This window comes from Ranitomeya imitator, chromosome 2 (assembly GCF_032444005.1).
Source record: "Ranitomeya imitator isolate aRanImi1 chromosome 2, aRanImi1.pri, whole genome shotgun sequence".
NCBI lineage: Eukaryota > Metazoa > Chordata > Amphibia > Anura > Dendrobatidae > Ranitomeya > Ranitomeya imitator.
This window is the reverse complement of record NC_091283.1, coordinates 538,309,995-538,336,796: the sequence shown is the minus strand read 5'-3', so window position 1 is coordinate 538,336,796 and position 26,802 is coordinate 538,309,995. Positions and strand designations below refer to the sequence as shown.

Below are 26,802 nucleotides of genomic sequence, written 5' to 3'. Positions count from 1 at the left end.
TCACTGTGGAGGGGTATTGGACCTATTATAATTAAAACACCTGAAGCTAGGAGGCGGGGAGTGCACGATCAGAAGGCTAGAGAATACATTTCAAAAAACCTGATCTGCACATCCAAACATAGACACAGTGTGAACAGGTGCTGAACCCAGAGTCGCCAACTCGTATATATTTAAGTAAATAGGGCAGCACACTGCAGCGCCAAAACATGCAAACTTGAAAACACAAAATTTGAACTGCATTACTGCACTGAAAATATGAAAAATGAGAGCTTTTAGCGCATAAAAATGGCCAATTTTATGTGTACCTCGTAGCCACGATAAGGCATCTCTCTTATACGAGGCCCTACGCTTGACCTACCTCTCTGAGAATAAACGTCTCCATCTGAATGGGTACATGTGAAACCTCTCCTTGGACTCAAATTCTCTCTCACTGTGGAGGGGTATTGGACCTATTATAATTAAAACACCTGAAGCTAGGAGGCGGGGAGTGCACGATCAGAAGGCTAGAGAATACATTTCAAAAAACCTGATCTGCACATCCAAACATAGACACAGTGTGAACAGGTGCTGAACCCAGAGTCGCCAACTCGTATATATTTAAGTAAATAGGGCAGCACACTGCAGCGCCAAAACATGCAAACTTGAAAACACAAAATTTGAACTGCATTACTGCACTGAAAATATGAAAAATGAGAGCTTTTAGCGCATAAAAATGGCCAATTTTATGTGTACCTCGTAGCCACGATAAGGCATCTCTCTTATACGAGGCCCTACGCTTGACCTACCTCTCTGAGAATAAACGTCTCCATCTGAATGGGTACATGTGAAACCTCTCCTTGGACTCAAATTCTCTCTCACTGTGGAGGGGTATTGGACCTATTATAATTAAAACACCTGAAGCTAGGAGGCGGGGAGTGCACGATCAGAAGGCTAGAGAATACATTTCAAAAAACCTGATCTGCACATCCAAACATAGACACAGTGTGAACAGGTGCTGAACCCAGAGTCGCCAACTCGTATATATTTAAGTAAATAGGGCAGCACACTGCAGCGCCAAAACATGCAAACTTGAAAACACAAAATTTGAACTGCATTACTGCACTGAAAATATGAAAAATGAGAGCTTTTAGCGCATAAAAATGGCCAATTTTATGTGTACCTCGTAGCCACGATAAGGCATCTCTCTTATACGAGGCCCTACGCTTGACCTACCTCTCTGAGAATAAACGTCTCCATCTGAATGGGTACATGTGAAACCTCTCCTTGGACTCAAATTCTCTCTCACTGTGGAGGGGTATTGGACCTATTATAATTAAAACACCTGAAGCTAGGAGGCGGGGAGTGCACGATCAGAAGGCTAGAGAATACATTTCAAAAAACCTGATCTGCACATCCAAACATAGACACAGTGTGAACAGGTGCTGAACCCAGAGTCGCCAACTCGTATATATTTAAGTAAATAGGGCAGCACACTGCAGCGCCAAAACATGCAAACTTGAAAACACAAAATTTGAACTGCATTACTGCACTGAAAATATGAAAAATGAGAGCTTTTAGCGCATAAAAATGGCCAATTTTATGTGTACCTCGTAGCCACGATAAGGCATCTCTCTTATACGAGGCCCTACGCTTGACCTACCTCTCTGAGAATAAACGTCTCCATCTGAATGGGTACATGTGAAACCTCTCCTTGGACTCAAATTCTCTCTCACTGTGGAGGGGTATTGGACCTATTATAATTAAAACACCTGAAGCTAGGAGGCGGGGAGTGCACGATCAGAAGGCTAGAGAATACATTTCAAAAAACCTGATCTGCACATCCAAACATAGACACAGTGTGAACAGGTGCTGAACCCAGAGTCGCCAACTCGTATATATTTAAGTAAATAGGGCAGCACACTGCAGCGCCAAAACATGCAAACTTGAAAACACAAAATTTGAACTGCATTACTGCACTGAAAATATGAAAAATGAGAGCTTTTAGCGCATAAAAATGGCCAATTTTATGTGTACCTCGTAGCCACGATAAGGCATCTCTCTTATACGAGGCCCTACGCTTGACCTACCTCTCTGAGAATAAACGTCTCCATCTGAATGGGTACATGTGAAACCTCTCCTTGGACTCAAATTCTCTCTCACTGTGGAGGGGTATTGGACCTATTATAATTAAAACACCTGAAGCTAGGAGGCGGGGAGTGCACGATCAGAAGGCTAGAGAATACATTTCAAAAAACCTGATCTGCACATCCCAACATAGACACAGTGTGAACAGGTGCTGAACCCAGAGTCGCCAACTCGTATATATTTAAGTAAATAGGGCAGCACACTGCAGCGCCAAAACATGCAAACTTGAAAACACAAAATTTGAACTGCATTACTGCACTGAAAATATGAAAAATGAGAGCTTTTAGCGCATAAAAATGGCCAATTTTATGTGTACCTCGTAGCCACGATAAGGCATCTCTCTTATACGAGGCCCTACGCTTGACCTACCTCTCTGAGAATAAACGTCTCCATCTGAATGGGTACATGTGAAACCTCTCCTTGGACTCAAATTCTCTCTCACTGTGGAGGGGTATTGGACCTATTATAATTAAAACACCTGAAGCTAGGAGGCGGGGAGTGCACGATCAGAAGGCTAGAGAATACATTTCAAAAAACCTGATCTGCACATCCAAACATAGACACAGTGTGAACAGGTGCTGAACCCAGAGTCGCCAACTCGTATATATTTAAGTAAATAGGGCAGCACACTGCAGCGCCAAAACATGCAAACTTGAAAACACAAAATTTGAACTGCATTACTGCACTGAAAATATGAAAAATGAGAGCTTTTAGCGCATAAAAATGGCCAATTTTATGTGTACCTCGTAGCCACGATAAGGCATCTCTCTTATACGAGGCCCTACGCTTGACCTACCTCTCTGAGAATAAACGTCTCCATCTGAATGGGTACATGTGAAACCTCTCCTTGGACTCAAATTCTCTCTCACTGTGGAGGGGTATTGGACCTATTATAATTAAAACACCTGAAGCTAGGAGGCGGGGAGTGCACGATCAGAAGGCTAGAGAATACATTTCAAAAAACCTGATCTGCACATCCAAACATAGACACAGTGTGAACAGGTGCTGAACCCAGAGTCGCCAACTCGTATATATTTAAGTAAATAGGGCAGCACACTGCAGCGCCAAAACATGCAAACTTGAAAACACAAAATTTGAACTGCATTACTGCACTGAAAATATGAAAAATGAGAGCTTTTAGCGCATAAAAATGGCCAATTTTATGTGTACCTCGTAGCCACGATAAGGCATCTCTCTTATACGAGGCCCTACGCTTGACCTACCTCTCTGAGAATAAACGTCTCCATCTGAATGGGTACATGTGAAACCTCTCCTGCGGAACAGACCCTGTCGCTATAGAGTCACTAAAAATAAGAAATAATGGTTTATCTATTACATTACTTAGTTCTCTTAGTACTCGTGGGTGTATGCCATCCGGACCCGGAGATTTATCTATTTTAATCTTATTTAGCCGGTTTCGCACCTCTTCTTGGGTTAGATTGGTGACCCTTAATATAGGGTTTTCATTGTTTCTTGGGATTTCACCTAGCATTTCATTTTCCACCGTGAATACCGTGGAGAAGAAGGTGTTTAATATGTTAGCTTTTTCCTCGTCATCTACAACCATTCTTTCCTCACTATTTTTTAAGGGGCCTACATTTTCAGTTTTTATTCTTTTACTATTGATATAGTTGAAGAACAGTTTGGGATTAGTTTTACTCTCCTTAGCAATGTGCTTCTCTGTTTCCTTTTTGGCAGCTTTAATTAGTTTTTTAGATAAAGTATTTTTCTCCCTATAGTTTTTTAGAGCTTCAATGGTGCCATCCTGCTTTAGTAGTGCAAATGCTTTCTTTTTACTGTTAATTGCCTGTCTTACTTCTTTGTTTAGCCACATTGGGTTTTTCCTATTTCTAGTCCTTTTATTCCCACAAGGTATAAACCGCTTACACTGCCTATTTAGGATGTTCTTAAACATTTCCCATTTATTATCTGTATTCTCATTTCTGAGGATATTGTCCCAGTCTACCAGATTAAGGGCATCTCTAAGCTGTTCAAACTTTGCCTTCCTAAAGTTCAATGTTTTTGTGACTCCCTGACAAGTCCCCCTAGTGAAAGACAGGTGAAACTGCACAATATTGTGGTCGCTATTTCCTAAATGCCCAACCACCTGCAGATTTGTTATTCTGTCAGGTCTATTAGATAGTATTAGGTCTAAAAGTGCTGCTCCTCTGGTTGAATTCTGCACCAATTGTGAAAGATAATTTTTCTTGGTTATTAGCAGAAACCTGTTGCCTTTATGGGTTTCACAGGTTTTTGTTTCCCAGTTAATATCCGGGTAGTTAAAGTCCCCCATAACCAGGACCTCATTATGGGTTGCAGCTTCATCTATCTGCTTTAGAAGTAGACTTTCCATGCTTTCTGTTATATTTGGAGGTTTGTAACAGACCCCAATGAGAATTTTGTTACCATTTTTCCCTCCATGAATTTCAACCCATATGGACTCGACATCCTCATTCCCTTCGCTAATATCCTCCCTTAAAGTGGACTTTAGACAAGACTTTACATAGAGACAAACCCCTCCTCCTCTCCGATTTTTACGATCCTTTCTAAACAGACTGTAACCCTGTAAGTTAACTGCCCAGTCATAGCTTTCATCTAACCATGTCTCGGTTATTCCCACTATGTCAAAGTTACCTGTAGATATTTCTGCTTCTAGTTCTTCCATCTTGTTTGTCAGGCTTCTGGCGTTTGCGAGCATGCAGTTTAGAGGATTTTGTTTTGTTCCAATCTCCTCACTGTGGATTGTTTTAGAAATGTTCTTACCTCCCTTCTGAGTATGTTTTCCTGGGTCGTCTTTGTTCGAGTCTAATGTTTTTCTTCCCGTCCCCTCTTCTTCTAGTTTAACGCCCTCCTGATGAGTGTAGCGAGTCTTCTGGCGAATGTGTGTTTCCCAGGTTTGTTGAGGTGTAGTCCGTCTCTGGCGAGGAGTCCATCATACCAGTAATTCACACCGTGGTCCAGGAATCCAAATCCTTGTTGTCTGCACCATCGTCTTAGCCAGTTGTTTGCATCAAGGATCCTGTTCCATCTCCTGGTGCCATGCCCGTCTACTGGAAGGATAGAAGAAAAAACTACCTGTGCATCCAGTTCCTTTACTTTCTTCCCCAACTCTTCAAAGTCCTTGCAGATTGTCGGTAGGTCCTTCCTTGCCGTGTCATTGGTGCCAACATGTATCAGAAGAAATGGGTGGACGTCCTTGGAGCTGAAGAGCTTTGGTATCCTATCGGTCACATCCTTGATCATCGCACCTGGAAGGCAGCATACTTCTCTTGCAGTTATGTCCGGTCTGCAGATGGCTGCTTCTGTGCCTCTCAGTAGTGAGTCTCCCACCACCACCACTCTTCGTTGCTTCTTGGCTGTACTTTTTGCTGTCACTTGTTGCTGTGTGCCCTTTTCTTTTTTGCTTGCTGGTATTGCTTCATTCTTAGGTGTGCCATCTTCATCCTCTACAAAGATTTGATATCGGTTCTTCAGTTGTGTGGTTGGTGATTTCTCCATGGTCTTCTTGCTTCTTTTGGTCACATGCTTCCACTCATCTGCTTTTGGAGGTTCTCTGACACTTTTTGCACCTTCTGTGACCAGTAGAGATGCTTCTGTTCTGTCTAGAAAGTCTTCATTCTCTTTGATGAGTTTCAAAGTTGCTATTCTTTCTTCCAGACCCCGCACCTTTTCTTCTAAAAGGGCCACTAGTCTACACTTCTGACAGGTGAAATTGGATTCTTCTTCTGGTCGATCTGTGAACATGTAGCACATGCTGCAGCTCACCATGTAGGTTGTCACATCTGCCATGTTGCTCCTAGATCCTGCTGACTTGCTGTGTGTTTTCCTTCTTGTGTAATCTACTCAGCCAAGCTCTCTTGCAATAATGTCCTACAGGTAAAAATTCGTTTGGTGATGCTTTCGAAGCAGCTGGTCCCGGCTGTACCCAACGATCTTCTAGCTTAGGGAGACTTCGCTTCTCCCAGAAGGCACCTGGAATATGCAAATTAGCCTCCTGAAGCTTGAATCCCTGGTTTGGTGATGCTTTCGAAGCAGCTGGTCCCGGCTGTACCCAACGATCTTCTAGCTTAGGGAGACTTCGCTTCTCCCAGAAGGCACCTGGAATATGCAAATTAGCCTCCTGAAGCTTGAATCCCTGGTTTGGTGATGCTTTCGAAGCAGCTGGTCCCGGCTGTACCCAACGATCTTCTAGCTTAGGGAGACTTCGCTTCTCCCAGAAGGCACCTGGAATATGCAAATTAGCCTCCTGAAGCTTGAATCCCTGGTTTTGGAACGCTTTGGAAAAATCGAGATATACCACGTCCAATGACTCACCGTGGTCCAGCCTATAGCTTACATCTTCATAAAAACTGATTAGATTGGTTTGACAGGAGCGATTTCTCATAAACCCATGCTGATATGGAGTTAAACAGTTATTCTCATTGAGCTAATCCAGAATAACATCCCTCAGAAACCCTTCAAATATTTTACCAACAATAGAGGTTAGACTTACTGGCCTATAATTTCCAGGTTCACTTTTAGAGCCCTTTTTGAATATTGGCACCACATTTGCTATGCGCCAATCCTGCGGAACAGACCCTGTCGCTATAGAGTCCCTAAAAATAAGAAATAATGGTTTATCTATTACATTACTTAGTTCTCTTAGTACTCGTGGGTGTTTGCCATCCGGACCCGGAGATTTATCTATTTTAATCTTATTTAGCCGGTTTCGCACCTCTTCTTGGGTTAGATTGGTGACCCTTAATATAGGGTTTTCATTGTTTCTTGGGATTTCACCTAGCATTTCATTTTCCACCGTGAATACCGTGGAGAAGAAGGTGTTTAATATGTTAGCTTTTTCCTCGTCATCTACAACCATTCTTTCCTCACTATTTTTTAAGGGGCCTACATTTTCAGTTTTTATTCTTTTACTATTGATATAGTTGAAGAACAGTTTGGGATTAGTTTTACTCTCCTTAGCAATGTGCTTCTCTGTTTCCTTTTTGGCAGCTTTAATTAGTTTTTTAGATAAAGTATTTTTCTCCCTATAGTTTTTTAGAGCTTCAATGGTGCCATCCTGCTTTAGTAGTGCAAATGCTTTCTTTTTACTGTTAATTGCCTGTCTTACTTCTTTGTTTAGCCACATTGGGTTTTTCCTATTTCTAGTCCTTTTATTCCCACAAGGTATAAACCGCTTACACTGCCTATTTAGGATGTTCTTAAACATTTCCCATTTATTATCTGTATTCTTATTTCTGAGGATATTGTCCCAGTCTACCAGATTAAGGGCATCTCTAAGCTGGTCAAACTTTGCCTTCCTAAAGTTCAGTGTTTTTGTGACTCCCTGACAAGTCCCCCTAGTGAAAGACAGGTGAAACTGTACAATATTGTGGTCGCTATTTCCTAGATGCCCGACCACCTGCAGATTTGTTATTCTGTCAGGTCTATTAGATAGTATTAGGTCTAAAAGTGCTGCTCCTCTGGTTGGATTCTGCACCAATTGTGAAAGATAATTTTTCTTGGTTATTAGCAGAAACCTGTTGCCTTTATGGGTTTCACAGGTTTCTGTTTCCCAGTTAATATCCGGGTTGCAGCTTCATCTATCTGCTTTAGAAGTAGACTTTCCATGGTTTCTGTTATATTTGGGGGTTTGTAACAGACCCCAATGAGAATTTTGTTACCATTTTTCCCTCCATGAATTTCGACCCATATGGACTCGACATCCTCATTTCCTTCGCTAATATCCTCCCTTAAGGTGGACTTTAGACAAGACTTTACATAGAGACAAACCCCTCCTCCTCTCCGATTTTTACGATCCTTTCTAAACAGACTGTAACCCTGTAAGTTAACTGCCCAGTCATAGCTTTCATCTAACCATGTCTCAGTTATTCCCACTATGTCAAAGTTACCTGTAGATATTTCTGTTTCTAGTTCTTCCATCTTGTTTGTCAGGCTTCTGGCGTTTGCAAGCATGCAGTTTAGAGGATTTTGTTTTGTTCCAATCTCCTCGCTGTGGATTGTTTTAGAAATGTTCTTACCTCCCTTCTGAGTATGTTTTCCTGGATCTTGTTTGTTCAAGTCTAATGTTTTTCTTCCCGTCCCCTCTTCTTCTAGTTTAACACCCTCCTGATGAGTGTAGCGAGTCTTCTGGCGAATGTGTGTTTCCCAGGTTTGTTGAGGTGTAGTCCGTCTCTGGCGAGGAGTCCATCGTACAAGTAATTCACACCGTGGTCCAGGAATCCGAATCCTTGTTGTCTGCACCATCGTCTTAGCCAGTTGTTTGCATCAAGGATCCTGTTCCATCTCCTGGTGCCATGCCCGTCTACTGGAAGGATAGAAGAAAAAACTACCTGTGCATCCAGTTCCTTTACTTTCTTCCCCAACTCTTCAAAGTCTTTGCAGATTGTCGGTAGGTCCTTCCTTGCCGTGTCATTGGTGCCAACATGTATCAGAAGAAATGGGTGGACGTCCTTGGAGTTACAGGATTACAATGACAGGTAACACTTCTATACACAGCTGAAAACGCAGGATCCTCCAATCACAGTAGGTGATCCCACAATGGCCCTGCTCCTCCTCCCTTCCCAATGACTTTTTACACACACTTATTAAACACTTCAGAACATTAGATAGGGTTTGGACCAATGTGGCTTTGTATGTATTTTATTTCTTGAAATCAAAGGAAGCTAAAGTCTAAAAGAAAAGAAAAAAAGCCTAGTGGACAGTTTGAAAATGTTAAGATTCAGCCGACTGCTATCTGTCCGAACTCTCCCATGCACAGAAAGTCATAGCCAAGCGCTCATGTGATCTCTGAGAGAGCCCTTTCCCAGATGACCCTGGAAGCTGCTTATCTCCAGGAAGAACAAAAGGATTGGTGATGGAAATTCAGTAGGATGGTTCCTTTTGTCCCCGACATCATTTTAGTTGAGAGCTGTGAAGATCCCATACACAAAGGCATCTGGCTTATTGGTGGCATGCTACTAGGATATGATGCTTTTGTCGGAGGTCTGTCTACTGATCTGTAGAATGAAGGAAAGCACCGTGCCAAGGTAAACAGGATCATGGAGTGCATTAAAAGAGGTCTGGATACACATGATGAGAGCATTATACTGCGTCTGTACAAATCCCTGGTTGGACCGCACATGGAGTACTGTGTACAGTTTTGGCACCGGTGCTCAGGAAGGATATAATGGAACTAGAGCAAGTACAAAGGAGGGCAACAAAATTAATAAAGGGGATGGGGTAACTACAATACCCATAGAGATTAGCAAAATTAGGATTATTTAGTCTAGAAAAAAGACTGAGGTGTGATCTAAGAACAATGTATAAGTATATAAGGGGGACAATACAAATATCTCTCCGAGGATCTGTTTATGCCAAGGAAGGTGACGGTCATAAGGGGGCATTCTCTGAGTCTGGAGGAGAGAAGGTTTTTCCACCAACATAGAAGAGGATTCTTTACTGTTAGGGCAGTGAGAATCTGCAATTCCTTGCCTGAAGAGGTGGTGATGACAAACTCAGTCGAGGGGTCCAAGAGAGACCTGGATGTCTTCCTGGAGCATAACAATATTGTATCTTGCAGTTCTTAGGTTCTTTAGAAGGATGTAGATCTGGGGATTTATTATGATGGAATATAGGCTGAACTGGATGGACAAATGTCTTTTTCAGCCTTGCTACCTATGTTACTTATGTATATGCTGTCAGCTCTGCTCAGCTTTAATCTTTTGGCTACATGAATGTGGAAAGTACTGATGTGATATCTGATTGTGGAGAATACTCCTATTTCCAGCCCTCTGGTATGGTTTAGACCAAGCCTGCTCTGTATTTGTTAGAAAATGCTCTTGGATGTTATATCTACTATGAAGCATAATACAGCTTCCACATCAGTCAAGTTTGTCAAATTTATGACCAACGCAACTAACCATTATGTTACCAGTAATTAATTCTCGCTCCAGTCTAACGATGATCCACCTGCACTAACTGCTGGAGCAGAGCACGGCTAAATGGTGAGAATGGAGGCAATTAATCAGACTGGGACTGTTAATGATGTTGGCAGAGTTGCATGGGATGTCATTAGGCTTGGCACCAAACCTTTTTTCCATGAGTGTATAATTCTGGATAGAACATGACAACACAACCTTCAGGAACTTAATTAAAACTATTACAGCAACTCTGCAATATCAGACGCCATGTCAGGATTGGTAACATGATGGATATAATGCAGAAGTGAGTGCTTTATGCTGGTTAATCAGAGCACTCCATCACTGCCATCCTGTTACAAATCTCGAGATTTATGTAACTCCCTATGGGGAAAAAAAGTGATTTCTCTAAAGTTCCTGTAGAGCTGGTTTTAATTATTATTTTTAATAGATTATGACTGATTAATTACATGGAGCAATAGCAGCGCTGAATAGCCTGTGAGTTGCTGTTCTCACCAATGGCCACTACACAGTGAATCGAGCTCAGCTGGTCCTGGACCATCCACGGTTTACATCCGGCCACTACATAGTGATCCGAGCTCAGCTGCTCCCGGACCATTCACTGTTTACATCCGGCTACTACTTAGTGATCCGAGCTCATCTGGTCCCGGACCATTCACTGTTTACATCCGGCCACTACTTATTGATCCGAGCTCAGCTGGTCCTGGACCATTCACTGTTACATCAGACGACTACATAGTGATCCAAGCTCAGCTAGTCCTGGACCATTCACTGTTTATATCCAGCCACTACATAGTGATCTGAGCTCAGCTGGTCCTGGACCATTCACTGTTTACATCCGGCCACTACATAGTGACGTGAGCTCAGCTGGTCCTGGACCATTCACTGTTTACATCCGGCCACTACATAGTGATCTGAGCTCAGCTGGTCCCGGACCATTCACTATTTACATCCGGCCACTACATCGTGACCCGAGCTCAGCTGGTCCTGGACCATTCACTGTTTACATCCGGCCACTACATAGTGACCCGAGCTCAGCTGGTCCCGGACCATTCACAATTTCCATCCGGCCACTGCATAGTGATCCGAGCTCAGCTGGTCCTGGACCATTCACTATTTACATCTGTCCAAAACATAGTGATCTGAGCTCAGCTGCTCCCAGACCATTCCTGTTTACATCCGGCCACTACATAGTGATCCGAGCTCAGCTGGTCCTGCACCATTCCTGTTTACATCCGGCCACTACATAGTGATCCAAGCTCAGCTGGTCCTGGACCATTCACAATTTACATCCGGCCACTACTTAGTGAACTGGGCGGCACGGTGGCGTAGTGGTTAGCACAGCAGCCTTGCAGCGCTGGAGTCCTGGGTTCAAACCCCACCAAGGACAACATCTGCAAAGAGTTTGTATGTTCTCTCCGTGTTTGCGTGGGTTTCCTCCGGGCACTCCGGTTTCCTCCCACATTCCAAAGACATACTGATAGGGAATTTAGATTGTGAGCCCCATCTGGGACAGTGATGATAATGTGTGCTAAATGTAAAGCGCTGCGGAATATGTTAGCGCTATATAAAAATAAAGATTATTATTATTTATCACTAAGTAGTGGCCGGATGTAAATTGTGAATGGTCTAGGACCAGCTGAGCTCAGATCACTAAGTAGTGGCCGGATGTAAATTGTGAATGGTCCAGGACCAGCTGAGCTTGGATCACTATGTAGTGGCCGGATGTAAATTGTGAATGGTCCAGGACCAGCTGAGCTCGGATCACTATTTACATCTGTCCAAAACATAGTGATCTGAGCTCAGCTGCTCCCGGACCATTCACTGTTTACATCCGGCCACTACATAGTGATCCGAGCTCAGCTGGTCCTGGACTATTCACTGTTTACATCCGGCCACTGCATAGTGATCCGAGCTCAGCTGGTCCTGGACCATTCACTGTTTACATCCGGCTACTACATAGTGATCCGAGCTCAGCTGGTCCTGGGACATTCACTGTTTACATCCGGCTACTACATAGTGATCCGAGCTCAGCTGGTCCTGGTCCATTCACTGTTTACATCCGGCTACTACATAGTGATCCGAGCTCAGCTGGTCCCGGACCATTCACTGTTTACATCCAGCCACTACATAGTGATCCGAGCTCAGCTGGTCCCGGACCATTCACTGTTTACATCCGGCCACTACATAGTGATCCGAGCTCAGCTGGTCCTGGACCATTCACTGTTTACATCCGGCTACTACATAGTGATCCGAGCTCAGCTGGTCCCGGACCATTCACTGTTTACATCCGGCCACTATATAGTGATCCGAGCTCAGCTGGTCCTGGACCATTCACTGTTTACATCCGGCTACTACATAGTGATCCGAGCTCAGCTGGTCCCGGACCATTCACTGTTTACATCCGGCCACTACATAGTGATCCGAGCTTAGCTGGTCCTGGACCATTCACTGTTTACATACGGCCACTACATAGTGATCCGAGCTCAGCTGGTCCTGGACCATTCACTGTTTACATACGGCCACTACATAGTGATCCGAGCTTAGCTGGTCCTGGACCATTCACTGTTTACATACGGCCACTACATAGTGAACCGAGCTCAGCTGGTCCTGCACCATTCACTGTTTACATCCGGCTACTACATAGTGATCCGAGCTCAGCTGGTCCCGGACCATTCACTGTTTACATCCGGCCACTACATAGTGATCCGAGCTCAGCTGGTCCTGGACCATTCACTGTTTACATCCAGCCACTACATAGTGATCCGAGCTGAGCTGGTCCTGCACCATTCACTGTTTACATCTGGCTACTACATAGTGATCCGAGCTCAGCTGGTCCTGCACCATTCACTGTTTACATCCGGCTACTACATAGTGATCCGAGCTCAGCTGGTCCTGGACCATTCACTGTTTACATCCGGCCACTACATAGTGATCCGAGCTCAGCTGGTCCCGGACCATTCACTGTTTACATCCGGCCACTACATAGTGATCCGAGCTCAGCTGGTCCCGGACCATTCACTGTTTACATCCGGCCACTACATAGTGATCCGAGCTCAGCTGGTCCTGCACCATTCACTGTTTACATCCGGCTACTACATAGTGATCTGAGCTCAGCTGGTCCCGGACCATTCACTATTTACATCCGGCCACTACATAGTGATCCGAGCTCAGCTGGTCCTGCACCATTCACTGTTTACATACGGCCACTACATAGTGATCCGAGCTCAGCTGGTCCTGGACCATTCACTGTTTACATCCAGCCACTACATAGTGATCCGAGCTGAGCTGGTCCTGCACCATTCACTGTTTACATCTGGCTACTACATAGTGATCCGAGCTCAGCTGGTCCTGCACCATTCACTGTTTACATCCGGCTACTACATAGTGATCCGAGCTCAGCTGGTCCTGGACCATTCACTGTTTACATCCGGCCACTACATAGTGATCCGAGCTCAGCTGGTCCCGGACCATTCACTGTTTACATCCGGCCACTACATAGTGATCCGAGCTCAGCTGGTCCCGGACCATTCACTGTTTACATCCGGCCACTACATAGTGAACCGAGCTCAGCTGGTCCCGGACCATTCACTGTTTACATCCGGCCACTACATAGTGATCCGAGCTCAGCTGGTCCTGGACCATTCACTGTTTACATCCGGCCACTACATATTGATCCGAGCTCAGCTGGTCCCGGACCATTCACTGTTTACATCCGGCCACTACATAGTGATCCGAGCTCAGCTGGTCCCGGACCATTCACTGTTTACATCCGGCCACTACATAGTGATCCGAGCTCAGCTGGTCCTGCACCATTCACTGTTTACATCCGGCTACTACATAGTGATCTGAGCTCAGCTGGTCCCGGACCATTCACTATTTACATCCGGCCACTACATAGTGATCCGAGCTCAGCTGGTCCTGGACCATTCACTGTTTACATCCGGCCACTACATAGTGATCCGAGCTCAGCTGGTCCCGGACCATTCACTGTTTACATCCGGCCACTACATAGTGATCCGAGCTCAGCTGGTCCCGGACCATTCACTGTTTACATCCGGCCACTACATAGTGATCCGAGCTCAGCTGGTCCTGCACCATTCACTGTTTACATCCGGCCACTACATAGTGATCTGAGCTCAGCTGGTCCCGGACCATTCACTATTTACATCCGGCCACTACATAGTAATCCGAGCTCAGCTGGTCCTGGACCATTCACTGTTTACATACGGCCACTACATAGTGATCCGAGCTCAGCTGGTCCTGCACCATTCACTGTTTACATCTGGCTACTACATAGTGATCCGAGCTCAGCTGGTCCTGGACCATTCACTGTTTACATCTGGCTACTACATAGTGATCTGAGCTCAGCTGGTCCCGGACCATTCACTATTTACATCCGGCCACTACATAGTGAACCGAGCTCAGCTGGTCCTGGACCATTCACTGTTTATATCCATTCACTATGTAGTCAAGCGAGCTCAGCTGGTCCTGGGCCATTCACTGTTTACATGTGGCTAACCAGCGGAGCTATCCGTAAGTAGTCAACAATTTCATAACGCCAGACATTCCTTTTAAGGGCTAGCTTTAGAACAAGTGGTAAGGCACATTATCTAAGAAACAATATAATGTTAATTTATGTAAAAATTTACATTTAGTGGCCCTATTTTTTAATTTAGTTCTCCCATTCGGTCTGAGGTTACTCTCTGTGTATCTATACATCCTGTCTGGGTACTATGATTCCCAAGTCAATTGTACTTTGTCCCAAGAGTCTTGTGAACGAGTCTTATCTACGGTAATTGATAGGACTATCTTTACAAGCGATTTTAAGTGCCTCTGCATTGTGGTGCTCAGTGTGCTCCCTGTGGCTCACGATGCCTATTTCCAGGTTAGGTGGGAAATCAAATAATTTAATAACAAATGAAACCATGTAATGGTATGTGCACATGTCAGGATTTCTTGCAGAAATTTTCCTGACAAAAACCGGACATTTCTGCCAGAAATCCGCATTCGATTTTACAGCGTTTTTGATGGGTTTTGGTGCGCTTTTTGTGCATTTTTCCCCAAATGCATAAAATTGCGGGAAAAACGCCGAAAATCCGCAAAAATAATGAACATGCTCATTTTTTTTACCGCAATGCGTTTTTTTCACGGAAAAAAAATCATCCATGTGCACAAAACATGCAGAATGCATTCTAAATGATAGAATGCATAATGTATGCCTTTTTAATGAGTTTTTATAGCGTTTTTAGCGCGAAAAAAAACGCGAAAAAACCTGAACGTATGCACATGGCCTACTACAATTCAGGAGCCACGTGTCAGTGATTATGTCCTTTCTCTCATTTTAGTCCTGTGGCTCTGCACTGGTCTAGCTTTACTCTGCAACATCCCTGGTGGCTAGTGGGGCTAGAAAATCGCAAGAACCTCCTGAGACACTAGTCGGAAAAATTATGCTCTGAGACCATTGAACAATTGACTAATGGTTTTACATTGACTAACAATATCAGATCGGTGAGGTCCGACAACTGGACTATTTGCTTCTGCGATGGGTGGACTGTTAGTCACTCCGGCAGTACTGCACAGTTGTGTTGAATATGTAGCGTCCGCTCCTGAGAGCTGTAGCTCAGCTCTTATTCTGCGGAGCTGCACACCTCCGTTCAGTATTTACATCAGACCACCCGAGCGAATACCTTTTGATCCGTTAGGGTGTCGGGCTGTCTTCGATCTGATATTGATGAACTGCATGGAGGATAATTTATGGCTGGACAACCCCTTTAAGTAGCTGTTCAAATACCTTATATTGATTTGAGTAAACATATATCTGCATTATAAATGTGGCATAAAAGAGCTGAGCTGATAAGTGCTTCAAAAATAAGAACACAAAGAAATGACCCCGATGGTGTATATAAATCTAAATCCTTTGTGGAGTGTTACTTTATGAAAACACTAACTGTGCGTCTCATCCTTGCACTGGGGATGCATCAATAGTGTATTTGTCCAGTTTTACCTGTGCATTTCCTCATCTCTTTAATGTGGCCGCTATAATCGATAAAGATGGCATCTCCTCCAGCAGCAAAGCAAGCAGGTTTCCCTCCTTCAGTTCCTTTTAAGTGGGCTGAAGCCTCTGCGTCTAGCAGTGACCTTTTGGCATTATCGCCACTTACATACTTGAGAGCCTGCGAGGCTCTGAATTTTTGGCACACACCATCAACACACAGCCTCTCATAATCCCTCCGCCAGAGCTCTCAATTCCACTTGCTTCATAAATTATTGAGAAATGAATTTGAATTACTTCTGAGAAGAATTGCATTTCAAAGTCCTTCAGCAGTGAGGCTGAGAATTTCCTATTTTTTGACTGGTTTCCGGTACAATAAATATGTATATTTTTGTTTTTCAAAAATCTGTCCTGCAGGGAATGATTTCTCTCCTTTCTGCATTATCCCTTTCTGCTTACTTTCTGTCAGATGTACATGATGTTTGATTTTCTCTCAAATAGAAATTGAGTTTGTCGTGTACCTACTTGTCAGGCAGGAATTAAAATATAGACATTCAAAGAATTTGACATTTTTCTACATGGTTCATACAAATACAATCCTTAATAAATAGTGACATTCAATTTTTTTTTATTACATCTTTGCAACCTTTCTGGTTGTAACGGGAATTTTTATCAGAAAATTGTGTTTACTTTGTGTTGTGTTATGAGTAAATTTTTATTATTAAAATGTACCGTATATACTCGAGTATAAGCCGACTCCCCTAATTTTGCCACAAAAAACTGGGAAAACTTATTGACTCGAGTATAAGCCTAGGGTAGGAAATGCAACAGCTACCGGTGAATTTCAAAAATAAAAATAGATGCTCCATACCATTCATTATTGCCCCATAGATGCTCCATATAAAGCTGTGCCACATATAATGCTCTGCACCATTCATTATGGCCCCATAGATGCTCCATATAAAGCTGTGCCATATATAATGCTCCATACCATTCATTATTGCCCCATAGATGCTCCGTATAATGCTGTGCCATATATAATGCTCTGCACCGTTCATTATGGCCCCATAGATGCTCCATATAAAGCTGTGCCACATATAATGCTCTGCACCGTTCATTATGGCCCCATAGATGCTCCATAGAAAGCTGTGCCCCACATATAATGCTCTGCACCGTTCATTATGGCCCCATAGATGCTCCACATAAAGCTGTGCCACATATAATGCTCTGCACCGTTCATTATGGCCCCATAGATGCTCCATAGAAAGCTGTGCCCCACATATAATGCTCTGCACCGTTCATTATGGCCCCATAGATGCTCCATAGAAAGCTGCACCATTTATAATGCTCTGCACCGTTCATTATGGCCCCATAGATGCTCCGTATAATGCTGTGCCACATATAATGTTCTATACCGTTCATTATTGCCCTATAGATGCTCCATATAAAACTGTGCCACATATACTGCTCTGCACCTTTCATTATGGCCCCATAGATGTGCCATATAAAGCTGTGCCATATAGAATGCTCTACACCGTTCATTATTGCCCCATAGATGTGTCATAGAAAGCTGTGCCATATAGAATGCTCTGCCATATAGAATGCTCTGCACCGTTCATTATTGCCCCATAGATGTGCCATAGAAAGCTGTGCCATATAGTGCTCTGCACCGTTCATTATTGCCCCATAGATGTGCCATAGAAGGCTGTGCCATATAGTGCTCTGCCATATAGAATGCTCTGCACCGTTGATTATTTCCCCATAGATGTGCCATATAAAACTGTGTCATATATAATGCTGCTGCAATAAAAAAAAAAATGACATACTCACCTCTCTTGCTTGCAGCTCCTCAGCGTCCCGTCTCGGCGTCTCTCCGCACTGACTGATCAGGTGGAGGGCGGTGCGCACACTAGCATGTCATCGCGCCCTCTGACCTGAACAGTCACTGCAAGAGGACGCGAAGACGGAGCGGCGCCCGGCGGGTGGAACGCGGACAGGTGAATATGTAATACTTACCTGCTCCCGGTGTCCCTGGCTCCTTCTCCCGGACAGCTGGTCTTTGGGTGCCGCAGCCTCTGCCTCTGTCAGCGGATACTGGCACCGCTCATTACAGATATGATTATCCGGCTCCACCCCTATGGGAGTGGAGTCCATATTCATAACTTTAATGAGCGGTCCCACGTGACCGCTGAACAGGGGAAGAGCTGCAGCACCTGAAGACCGTGGGACAGGCAGGGGGAGCGCCTGGAGCCCCGGAAGCAGGTAAGTATGCCTCAGACCTCTCTCCCCCTCACCCGCCGACCGTGACTCAAGTATAAGCCGAGAGGGGCACTTTCAGCCCAAAAATTTGGGCTGAAAATCTCGGCTTATACTCGAGTATATACGGTAAGTATAATATATATACTATACACACACCTCAGTGATATTGTAATTTACACAGTAGCCAGTTCTTTACAGAAGACCTTTCAGCAAGCTCATTATCATCACAGATCGAATCACAATAGAAGAGGACATTCATGTGTATGTGTGTGTATATGTATATGTGTATATATATATATATATATATATATATATATATATATATATATATATATATTTGTCTAAGGGTTTTTCCGTCTGTCTGTCTGTCCTGGAAATCCCGCGTCTGATTGGTCGAGGCCGCCAGGCCTCGACCAATCAGAGACCGGCACAGCATCGACGTAGAAATCCCGCGTCTCTGGTCGAGGCCTGGCGGCCTCGACCAATCAATCAGCAACGGGCACAGCGACGATGATGTCATAAAGGACGTAGACATCTCACGTTTCTGATTCAGCGACGGGCACAGTATCGACGTAGATGTCATAATGGTTGCCATGGCGACTATGTCATAAAGGTTGCCTCGACCAATCAGCGACGGGCACAGTCTGCCGCGAATTCTGGAATCATCATTGTCCATATACTACGGGGACATGCATATTCTAGAATACCCGATGCGTTAGAATCGGGCCACAATCTAGTATATATATAATTGTCTAAGGGTTTTTCCGTCTGTTTGTCTGTCCTGGAAATCCCGGCTCTCTGATTGGTCGAGGCCTGGCGGCCTTGACCAATCAGAGACCGACACAGCATCGACGTAGAAATCCTGCGTCTCTGATTGGTCGAGGCTTGGCGGCCTCGACCAATCAGCAACGGGCACAGCGACGATGATGTCATAATGGTTGCCATGGCGACGATGATGTCATAAAGGTTGCCTCGATCAATCAGCGACGGACACAGTCTGCCGCAAATTCTGGAATCATCATTGTCCATATATTACAGGGACATGCATATTCTAGAATACCCGATGCGTTAGAATCGGGCCACAATCTAGTGTGTGTGTGTGTATATATATGTATATGTATATGTGTATATATATATATATATATATATATATATATATATATATATATGTATATGTATATATATATATATATATATATATATATATATACAGGTCCTTCTCAAAAAATTAGCATATAGTGTTACATTTCATTATTTACCATAATGTAATGATTACAATTAAACTTTCATATATTATAGATTCATTATCCACCAACTGAAATTTGTCAGGTCTTTTATTGTTTTAATACTGATGATTTTGGCATACAACTCCTGATAGCCCAAAAACCCTGTCTCAATAAATTAGCATATCAAGAAAAGGTTCTCTAAACGACCTATTACCCTAATCTTCTGAATCAACTAATTAACTCTAAACACATGCAAAAGATACCTGAGGCTTTTATAAACTCCCTGCCTGGTTCATTACTCAAAACCCCCATCATGGGTAAGACTAGCGACCTGACAGATGTCAAGAAGGCCATCATTGACACCCTCAAGCAAGAGGGTAAGACCCAGAAAGAAATTTCTCAACAAATAGGCTGTTCCCAGAGTGTTGTATCAAGGCACCTCAATGGTAAGTCTGTTGGAAGGAAACAATGTGGCAGAAAACGCTGTACAACAAGAAGAGGAGACCGGACCCTGAGGAAGATTGTGGAGAAGGACCGATTCCAGACCTTGGGGAACCTGAGGAAGCAGTGGACTGAGTCTGGTGTGGAAACATCCAGAGCCACCGTGCACAGGCGTGTGCAGTAAATGGGCTACAGGTGCCGCATTCCCCAGGTGAAGCCACCTTTGAGCTACAGAGAAGCAGCACTGGACTGTTGCTAAGTGGTCCCAAGTACTTTTTTCTGATGAAAGCAAATTTTGCATGTCATTCGGAAATCAAGGTGCCAGAGTCTGGAGGAAGACTGGGGAGAAGGAAATGCCAAAATGCCTGAAGTCCAGTGTCAAGTACCCACAGTCAGTGATGGTGTGGGGTGCCATGTCAGCTGCTGGTGTTGGTCCACTGTGTTTCATCAAGGGCAGGGTCAATGCAGCTAGCTATCAGGAGATTTTGGAGCACTTCATGCTTCCATCGGCTGAAATGCTTTATGGAGATGAAGATTTCATTTTTCAGCACGACCTGGCACCTGCTCACAGTGCCAAAACCACTGGTAAATGGTTTACTGACCATGGTATTACTGTGCTCAATTGGCCTGCCAACTCTCCTGACCTGAACCCCATAGAGAATCTGTGGGATATTGTGAAGAGAAAGTTGAGAGACGCAAGACCCAACACTCTGGATGAGCTTAAGGCCGCTATTGAAGCATCCTGGGCCTCCATAACATCTCAGCAGTGTCACAGGCTGATTGCCTCCATGCCACGCCGCATTGAAGCAGTCATTTCTGCCAAAGGATTCCCGACCAAGTATTGAGTGCATAACTGAACATTATTATTTGTTGGTTTTTTTGTTTGTTATTAAAAAACACTTTTATTTGATTGGATGGGTGAAATATGCTAATTTATTGAGACAGGTTTTTTGGGTTATCAGGAGTTGTATGCCAAAATCATCAGTATTAAAACAATAAAAGACCTGACAAATTTCAGTTGGTGGATAATGAATCTATAATATATGAAAGTTTAATTGTAATCATTACATTATGGTAAATAATGAAATTTAACACTATATGCTAATTTTTTGAGAAGGACCTGTGTATATATATATATATATATATATATATATATATATATATATATATTATTACAGTTACTGCTGGGAAGACTGTAGCCCTAAAGTTTAGGCATTTGAATAGAGCTCTGGATTATAATCCTCAGTGTTTCATTGTGAAATCCACACAGAAGCATTTTTTTTTCGTGGTTGTGTCAAAAATCTACCCAGAAAATTTGTCATGCTTTTCATTGGGGTGGCCAAACCATATTCACATGCATGGAATGCAAATTCTGTAAGGACTTACACAAGGAATCTATTCCAAAATCTTCCTAAATCTCACATTTAACTCTTGTGCCAAACTCCATTTATCACGACCAGAGCACAAGGATCAGCAGTCAGAAAAGAAGAGGATCCTCCTGCATGTTTGATTTTGAACATGTCATTATTGGTGTGTTCAGCTGACTTAGTCTGATGAATATGAGGCCTTTAGAGGCGGTCAGCTGACTTAGTCTGATGACTATGAGGCCTTTAGAGGCGGTCAGGTAGAATTTTATTATAGGATGATGTTGTTGTTGTACCCGGGTTCCTTGCATTCTGCAGTTAGGTGATGTTCTTGGTTACACCAATCATCTTGGACATTCACTTTTCTGTTTCATCTTTAGATTCTGGTTCAGAAGTTTGCACGGAAAACCCAGAGCATCTTTTCCAGCAAAATGACTGAATCGACCACTCACGTCATCATGAAAACAGGTAGGTGTGGGCTGTTGTCCCTGCAGCCTCTTCAGTACTGTTCTCCATTACACCACACTGAACACTAAAATATATATCATCAAGTTGTTGGGATTTGCACGGATTATTTCCACACAGAAAGGTTAATGGGAAACTGTTCTGATCAGTCTTAAAGCCGCCTCTAATCCCTGCCTAGGAAAAGCATTTTGGAACATGCCTTCAGCTTATCTACAGTTTATTTAACACCCATGGCTGGAGGAGAGACATGAGGAAGATTGTTTACAGCCTCACAAATGTTGTTTTTTTTTAATTGCATTTTTATTGAGATTTAGAGATTTATAAAGGTTCTTTCCGTTTTGCAAGTACCCAACCATTTATTTGCCTGTAATGTTAGGAACATGGACCAAATATTCAGTATAGCCATGTAACTGACCACTGTAGTGGTGCTGTTTCTCTGGCCAACTTTTACCCAAAAGGTGAGGGTTTGAAAACCAAGCATATTACTATACCTTTAGGTTTCTTGTCAGTCCTTTTTTTGTTCTCTAAGCAGGAATACCATAGCCAAGTCTATCAGGACCAGCCATGGACAGGTACTGGTTTTGTAGTTGTTGGGGTTAACACCTGCAATGAATGGTGCACTCATGGCTCTTATGAGTCTGAGATGGAGAACTTGTTGTTGGGCACATGTAGTGATGATAATCCATATACAGTTCTATGAAATATGGGGCCAAATATTTAAAGGGTTATCCCACAAAAATATTAAAATGCGGTGGATAGAATATGGGCAAAGTATTTTGAATTTAAATATTTAAAAAAATTGGTATATTTTTAAATGACTTACATTGTTGTCAGTGTTGGCGCCGACGACCTTTATCCCTAATAATTATGTTATCTGTAGTATCAAGCACCACACTGATCCCGAGATTGCGATGTGATCACATAGTTTACATATTCTTTCTCTGCTCTTAGGGGAGACAAAGGCAGCGGTGTATGCTCTCCTTCCACTCTCATACATAAAGAATCAGTAAAATATAGCTCCACATCATAACCAGAGATTAGTGCTCTGCCGTGAGATGAGGCTCATCATACCAGATGAATAGCGCATGCGCGTCCATCCACCAGCTTGATGCAGTGTGTGTCAGTAAAGTCTAGGGGGCGCTCTGTAATGAAGCTATACAATCTACCACTTAATTATTTAATAGATCGAGTTTTTAATCAACTCTCAATGAATACCGAAAAAAGAACATTCATTCAGTCTCTTTCTTCAGTGTGGATTTTTTTTGCCTATGACGCTATGGAACAACTACTTTTTGTTTTTTCTTGTCTATTGTTGTTTCCAATACACCCGGCAATGAGGCCTTTACCGGTCAGCTCTTGACGGAAAATATCAGTGTTTTGTATAATCCATCTGCGTCATCAACCGTCCAAGCTAGTAAGTGAATGAAAACGCCTATAAAAATAAGCATTTAAAAAGAGCGACCTATTGGTGACTACATCTGTACCAAGGCAGCTCTCATCCTGGCTAGCGCTGTAGGCCCCTAATTGGGCTTGATTAACTGTCGGTGGGCGGAAAGAAATGCCAGCCTGCTTTTCTCTGCTTGTTTGTTTTTTCTGTGCTGTCCGTGCCTGAAGAGGACAGATAGTGCCATAATGAGTGACACACCATTTAGATCAGTACTGTGTCTTCTCCCTGCGCTGCTGCCATGTATGAATATGAAATGACTAAGACGGTCCATGGAAGCATCACACATCCGATGTGCCCCGGACATGTGGGAAGAATGCGGGGACAGCTTGCCAACAATAGCAGTAGGTTTTGGCTGGTTAAATGAGGGCGATTGTGACTCTCTATTTTTGGAATACATTTTATAAAGCAGCGTAGGCAAGATTATCTGATCTGCTCCATGGAAATTATTGTAGAAACTGTTATGTGAGGGAATGATTATGCACATTTTATATCTGTAATTACTCCTCCTGCTTTGTGGCCAGCGTTTACGAACAATATCTTGTATCTACCTTCTGATTGTATGTATATTCTGTATGTTTACAATATTTCACAATTTTTAATCTAAAGGTACCGTCACATTAAGCGACGCTGCAGCGATATAGACAACGATGTAACCCGATATTTACCCTGGTTACCATTGTAAATGTAAAAAAAAAAAAAACACTACATACTTACATTCCGGTGTCTGTCGCGTTACCCCGGCGTCAGCTTCCCTGCACTGTGTAAGTGCCGGCCGTAAAGCAGAGTGGTGACGTCACCGCTGTGCTCTGCTTTACGGCCGGCCGGCGCTGACACAGGATGCAGGAGGAGTGCAGGGAAGCTGACGCCGGGGGACGCGTCAGACACCGGAATGTAAGTATGTAGTGTTTTTTTTTGTTTTTTTTTACATTTACAATGGTAACCAGGGTAAATATCAGGTTACTAAGCGCGGCCCTGCGCTTAGTAACCCGATGTTTACCCTGGTTACAAGTGAAGACATCGCTGGATCGGCGTCACACACGCCGATTCAGCGATGCCAGCGGGTGATCCAGGGACGAAATAAGGTGCTGGCCTTCTAGCTCCGACCAGCGATGTCACAGCAGGATCCTGATCGCTGCTGCATGTCAAACACAAACGATATCGCTATCCAGGACGCTGCAACGTCAAGGATCGCTATCGTTATCGTTCTAAAGTTGCTCAGTGTGAAGGTACCTTTAGGCCAGTGGGTTTAACCTATAGCCTAACATTTTGATCCAGAGGAAGACAAAAAAAATCCAGGGCAGATGCTAAATTGCCCCATAACAGTGGGAAAACTCCTTCCCAACTCCACATAAGTCAATCAGACTAGTTCCGTGGAGCAACGTCCCATCACAGAATTTAGTACCCATAGCCTGTAATATTCTAGTTTTTCAAGAAAGGTGTCCAGGTCCTCTTTGAATGTTTTATTGGAGGGTCAGAATTTGGGGCAAATCAAAAATCTTATGATGGAAGCTGAGTTAAGGGTTCAAGGAATGTTTTCTTGGCACATTGTGCATCCTCTGACACCTCTGAACAGGGTCTTAGATGATGAGACCCAAGCACTGTGGCTTACCAAGTTCATCCTATATATGTGTGTGTGTATATAAGATAACTTAGTAAAATAGAGATGTATTTTCAACATTATATATTTTATGCATATATCTGTTTTTTGTAGATGAACACCTCGTGTGTGAAAGAACGTTGAAATATTTTCTGGGAATTGCTGGGAGAAAATGGGTGCTTAGCTATGAATGTAAGTATTGGATTTTAGTATCTTAAATGGCCTTTCCAAATGAAACACTGATGCATCTTGGCCCTAAACATGGTCCATGTGGCTACACTGCATTTACGTAACTGTGTGGCACGTCCATGTGCTCTGTTTTTTGTTTTGTGTCTGAAAGCATACTGACCCATAGTTTCATTAATCCATACACACATTTGTTGTAAGAACAGATCTGTGTCTCCAGTTTGTGAGATTCCGAGCAAGTCCTATTCTTATTCGTTACTTTATAGGGTCAGACCCAGCCATTAAAGTGTGTGAGGATCTGTACAAGACGAATGAAACAAGAAGGCCTACATTGTAGCTCAGTTTTCCGTTCTAGTTCTATCCATTTTTATCTGATTCATTGCGAGTCAATGGATGAATAAAGTTCAAACCGTTTACCTGGTTCAGTGGGGGAAAAAATATATAAATAACCTGATGCAACTAGGATTACAACTGATAGAAAAAATTGGTCCGTTTCTCGTGGATGGGAACAGGAACACTCTCGAAAGTCGTGGCAGGCTTTGCATGTAGCAGAGCATTTTGTCCTGCATTGCAGATTTATAAATTTGCAGCATTTTTGAGGATTTTTTGTGGCATTTCCAACTAAGTTCAATGGGAAGTGAAAATCTGCAACAATGTTGTGGATTGACCTCAAATCTGCAAGTCCAGAGAAGTTTTAATGGAATTAAATATGTTTTAAAAGCTTAAAATAAAATCCACTATCTCTGGTCCCCGCCACACTGTGTACACTCGGCATCCTGCGGTGTCCTCATAGGCGATTGTTGCATCCAATCATAGGTTGTGTTACTTACGTGTGACAAGACATCATTATAGGAGGCCTCATTGTGTATAGAATGGTGGGTACCAAAGAGGTATTCCCAGGGAAGATGAGGATAATGATTAGCTGTTTTATGTAGGTGAATTTGGCATTTAAATGTGCATGTCTTGATGTGGCCGGTATTTCCTGTAATAGTAAAGGCGTCTATACACCTTAGGTAACTGCTGACCGCTACCTCTCCCAACTGTCATACACCTAAATGACTCGGTCAGCAACTTATATCGCATGGAAATAAAAGGCGCAAATTTCAATCTTCCTGATCCATATTTACTGTCTATGGGTGCCGCCAGTTATCAGCCGACTGATGGGTTTCCCAATGTTGCCAATATCAGCAGGTGCAGCCTACTTTGTGTGAAGGACTAAAAGGTTTTTCTAGGTTCAATATAAATGTCTTCAGCTATTGTATATGACTGCAGATTGTCAAGACATTGTGCAAATTACATACTGTCAGGATTCCTCATAATTTCCATCTTGAGTAGCTATTCACGTGACAACAGGTATTCAGTTTGCATAGTTGTGGCGTTTCTCAATATTCTATTTCAGTTTGAGATGAAAATCCAGTAACGGTCTGACAGTCTGCATTCTGCATCCTGTAAGGATTTGACCGTCTCAGAGTGACTGCAGAAATTTCTGTTGAGCTCAGAAATCCCCTTTTAAGAAACCTACAAATTTTAAGAACAATTCTAGTCCTTTCCATAAATGTTAAGGCCCCGTCACACATAGCGACGCTTAAGCGATCCCGACAACGATACGACCTGTCAGGGATCGTTGCTGCGTCGCTATGTGGTCGCTGGTGAGATGTCACACAGTGCGATCTCCCCAACGACGCAGCAGCGATGCGGCGACCTGTAGAACGATGCTATTTCATGATGATTCAATGGGACGTCCTGTCAACGAGGTCGTTGGTAAGGTGTCAAACACAGCTA

The 26,802-nt window shown here is 43.3% G+C and overlaps 1 protein-coding gene across 1 annotated transcript in view; it reads left to right on the top strand.

Annotated features, from left to right (window-relative positions):
- The window catches only part of BRCA1 (BRCA1 DNA repair associated), a 227,260-nt gene that overhangs the window by 175,134 nt on the left and 25,324 nt on the right, over positions 1 to 26,802 (top strand). Inside the window, exons 16-17 of the mRNA XM_069751885.1 lie at positions 21,706 to 21,793; positions 24,949 to 25,026. Of these exons, the coding sequence (XP_069607986.1) occupies positions 21,706 to 21,793; positions 24,949 to 25,026 (166 nt within the window). The remainder of the gene's footprint in view (positions 1 to 21,705; positions 21,794 to 24,948; positions 25,027 to 26,802) is intronic.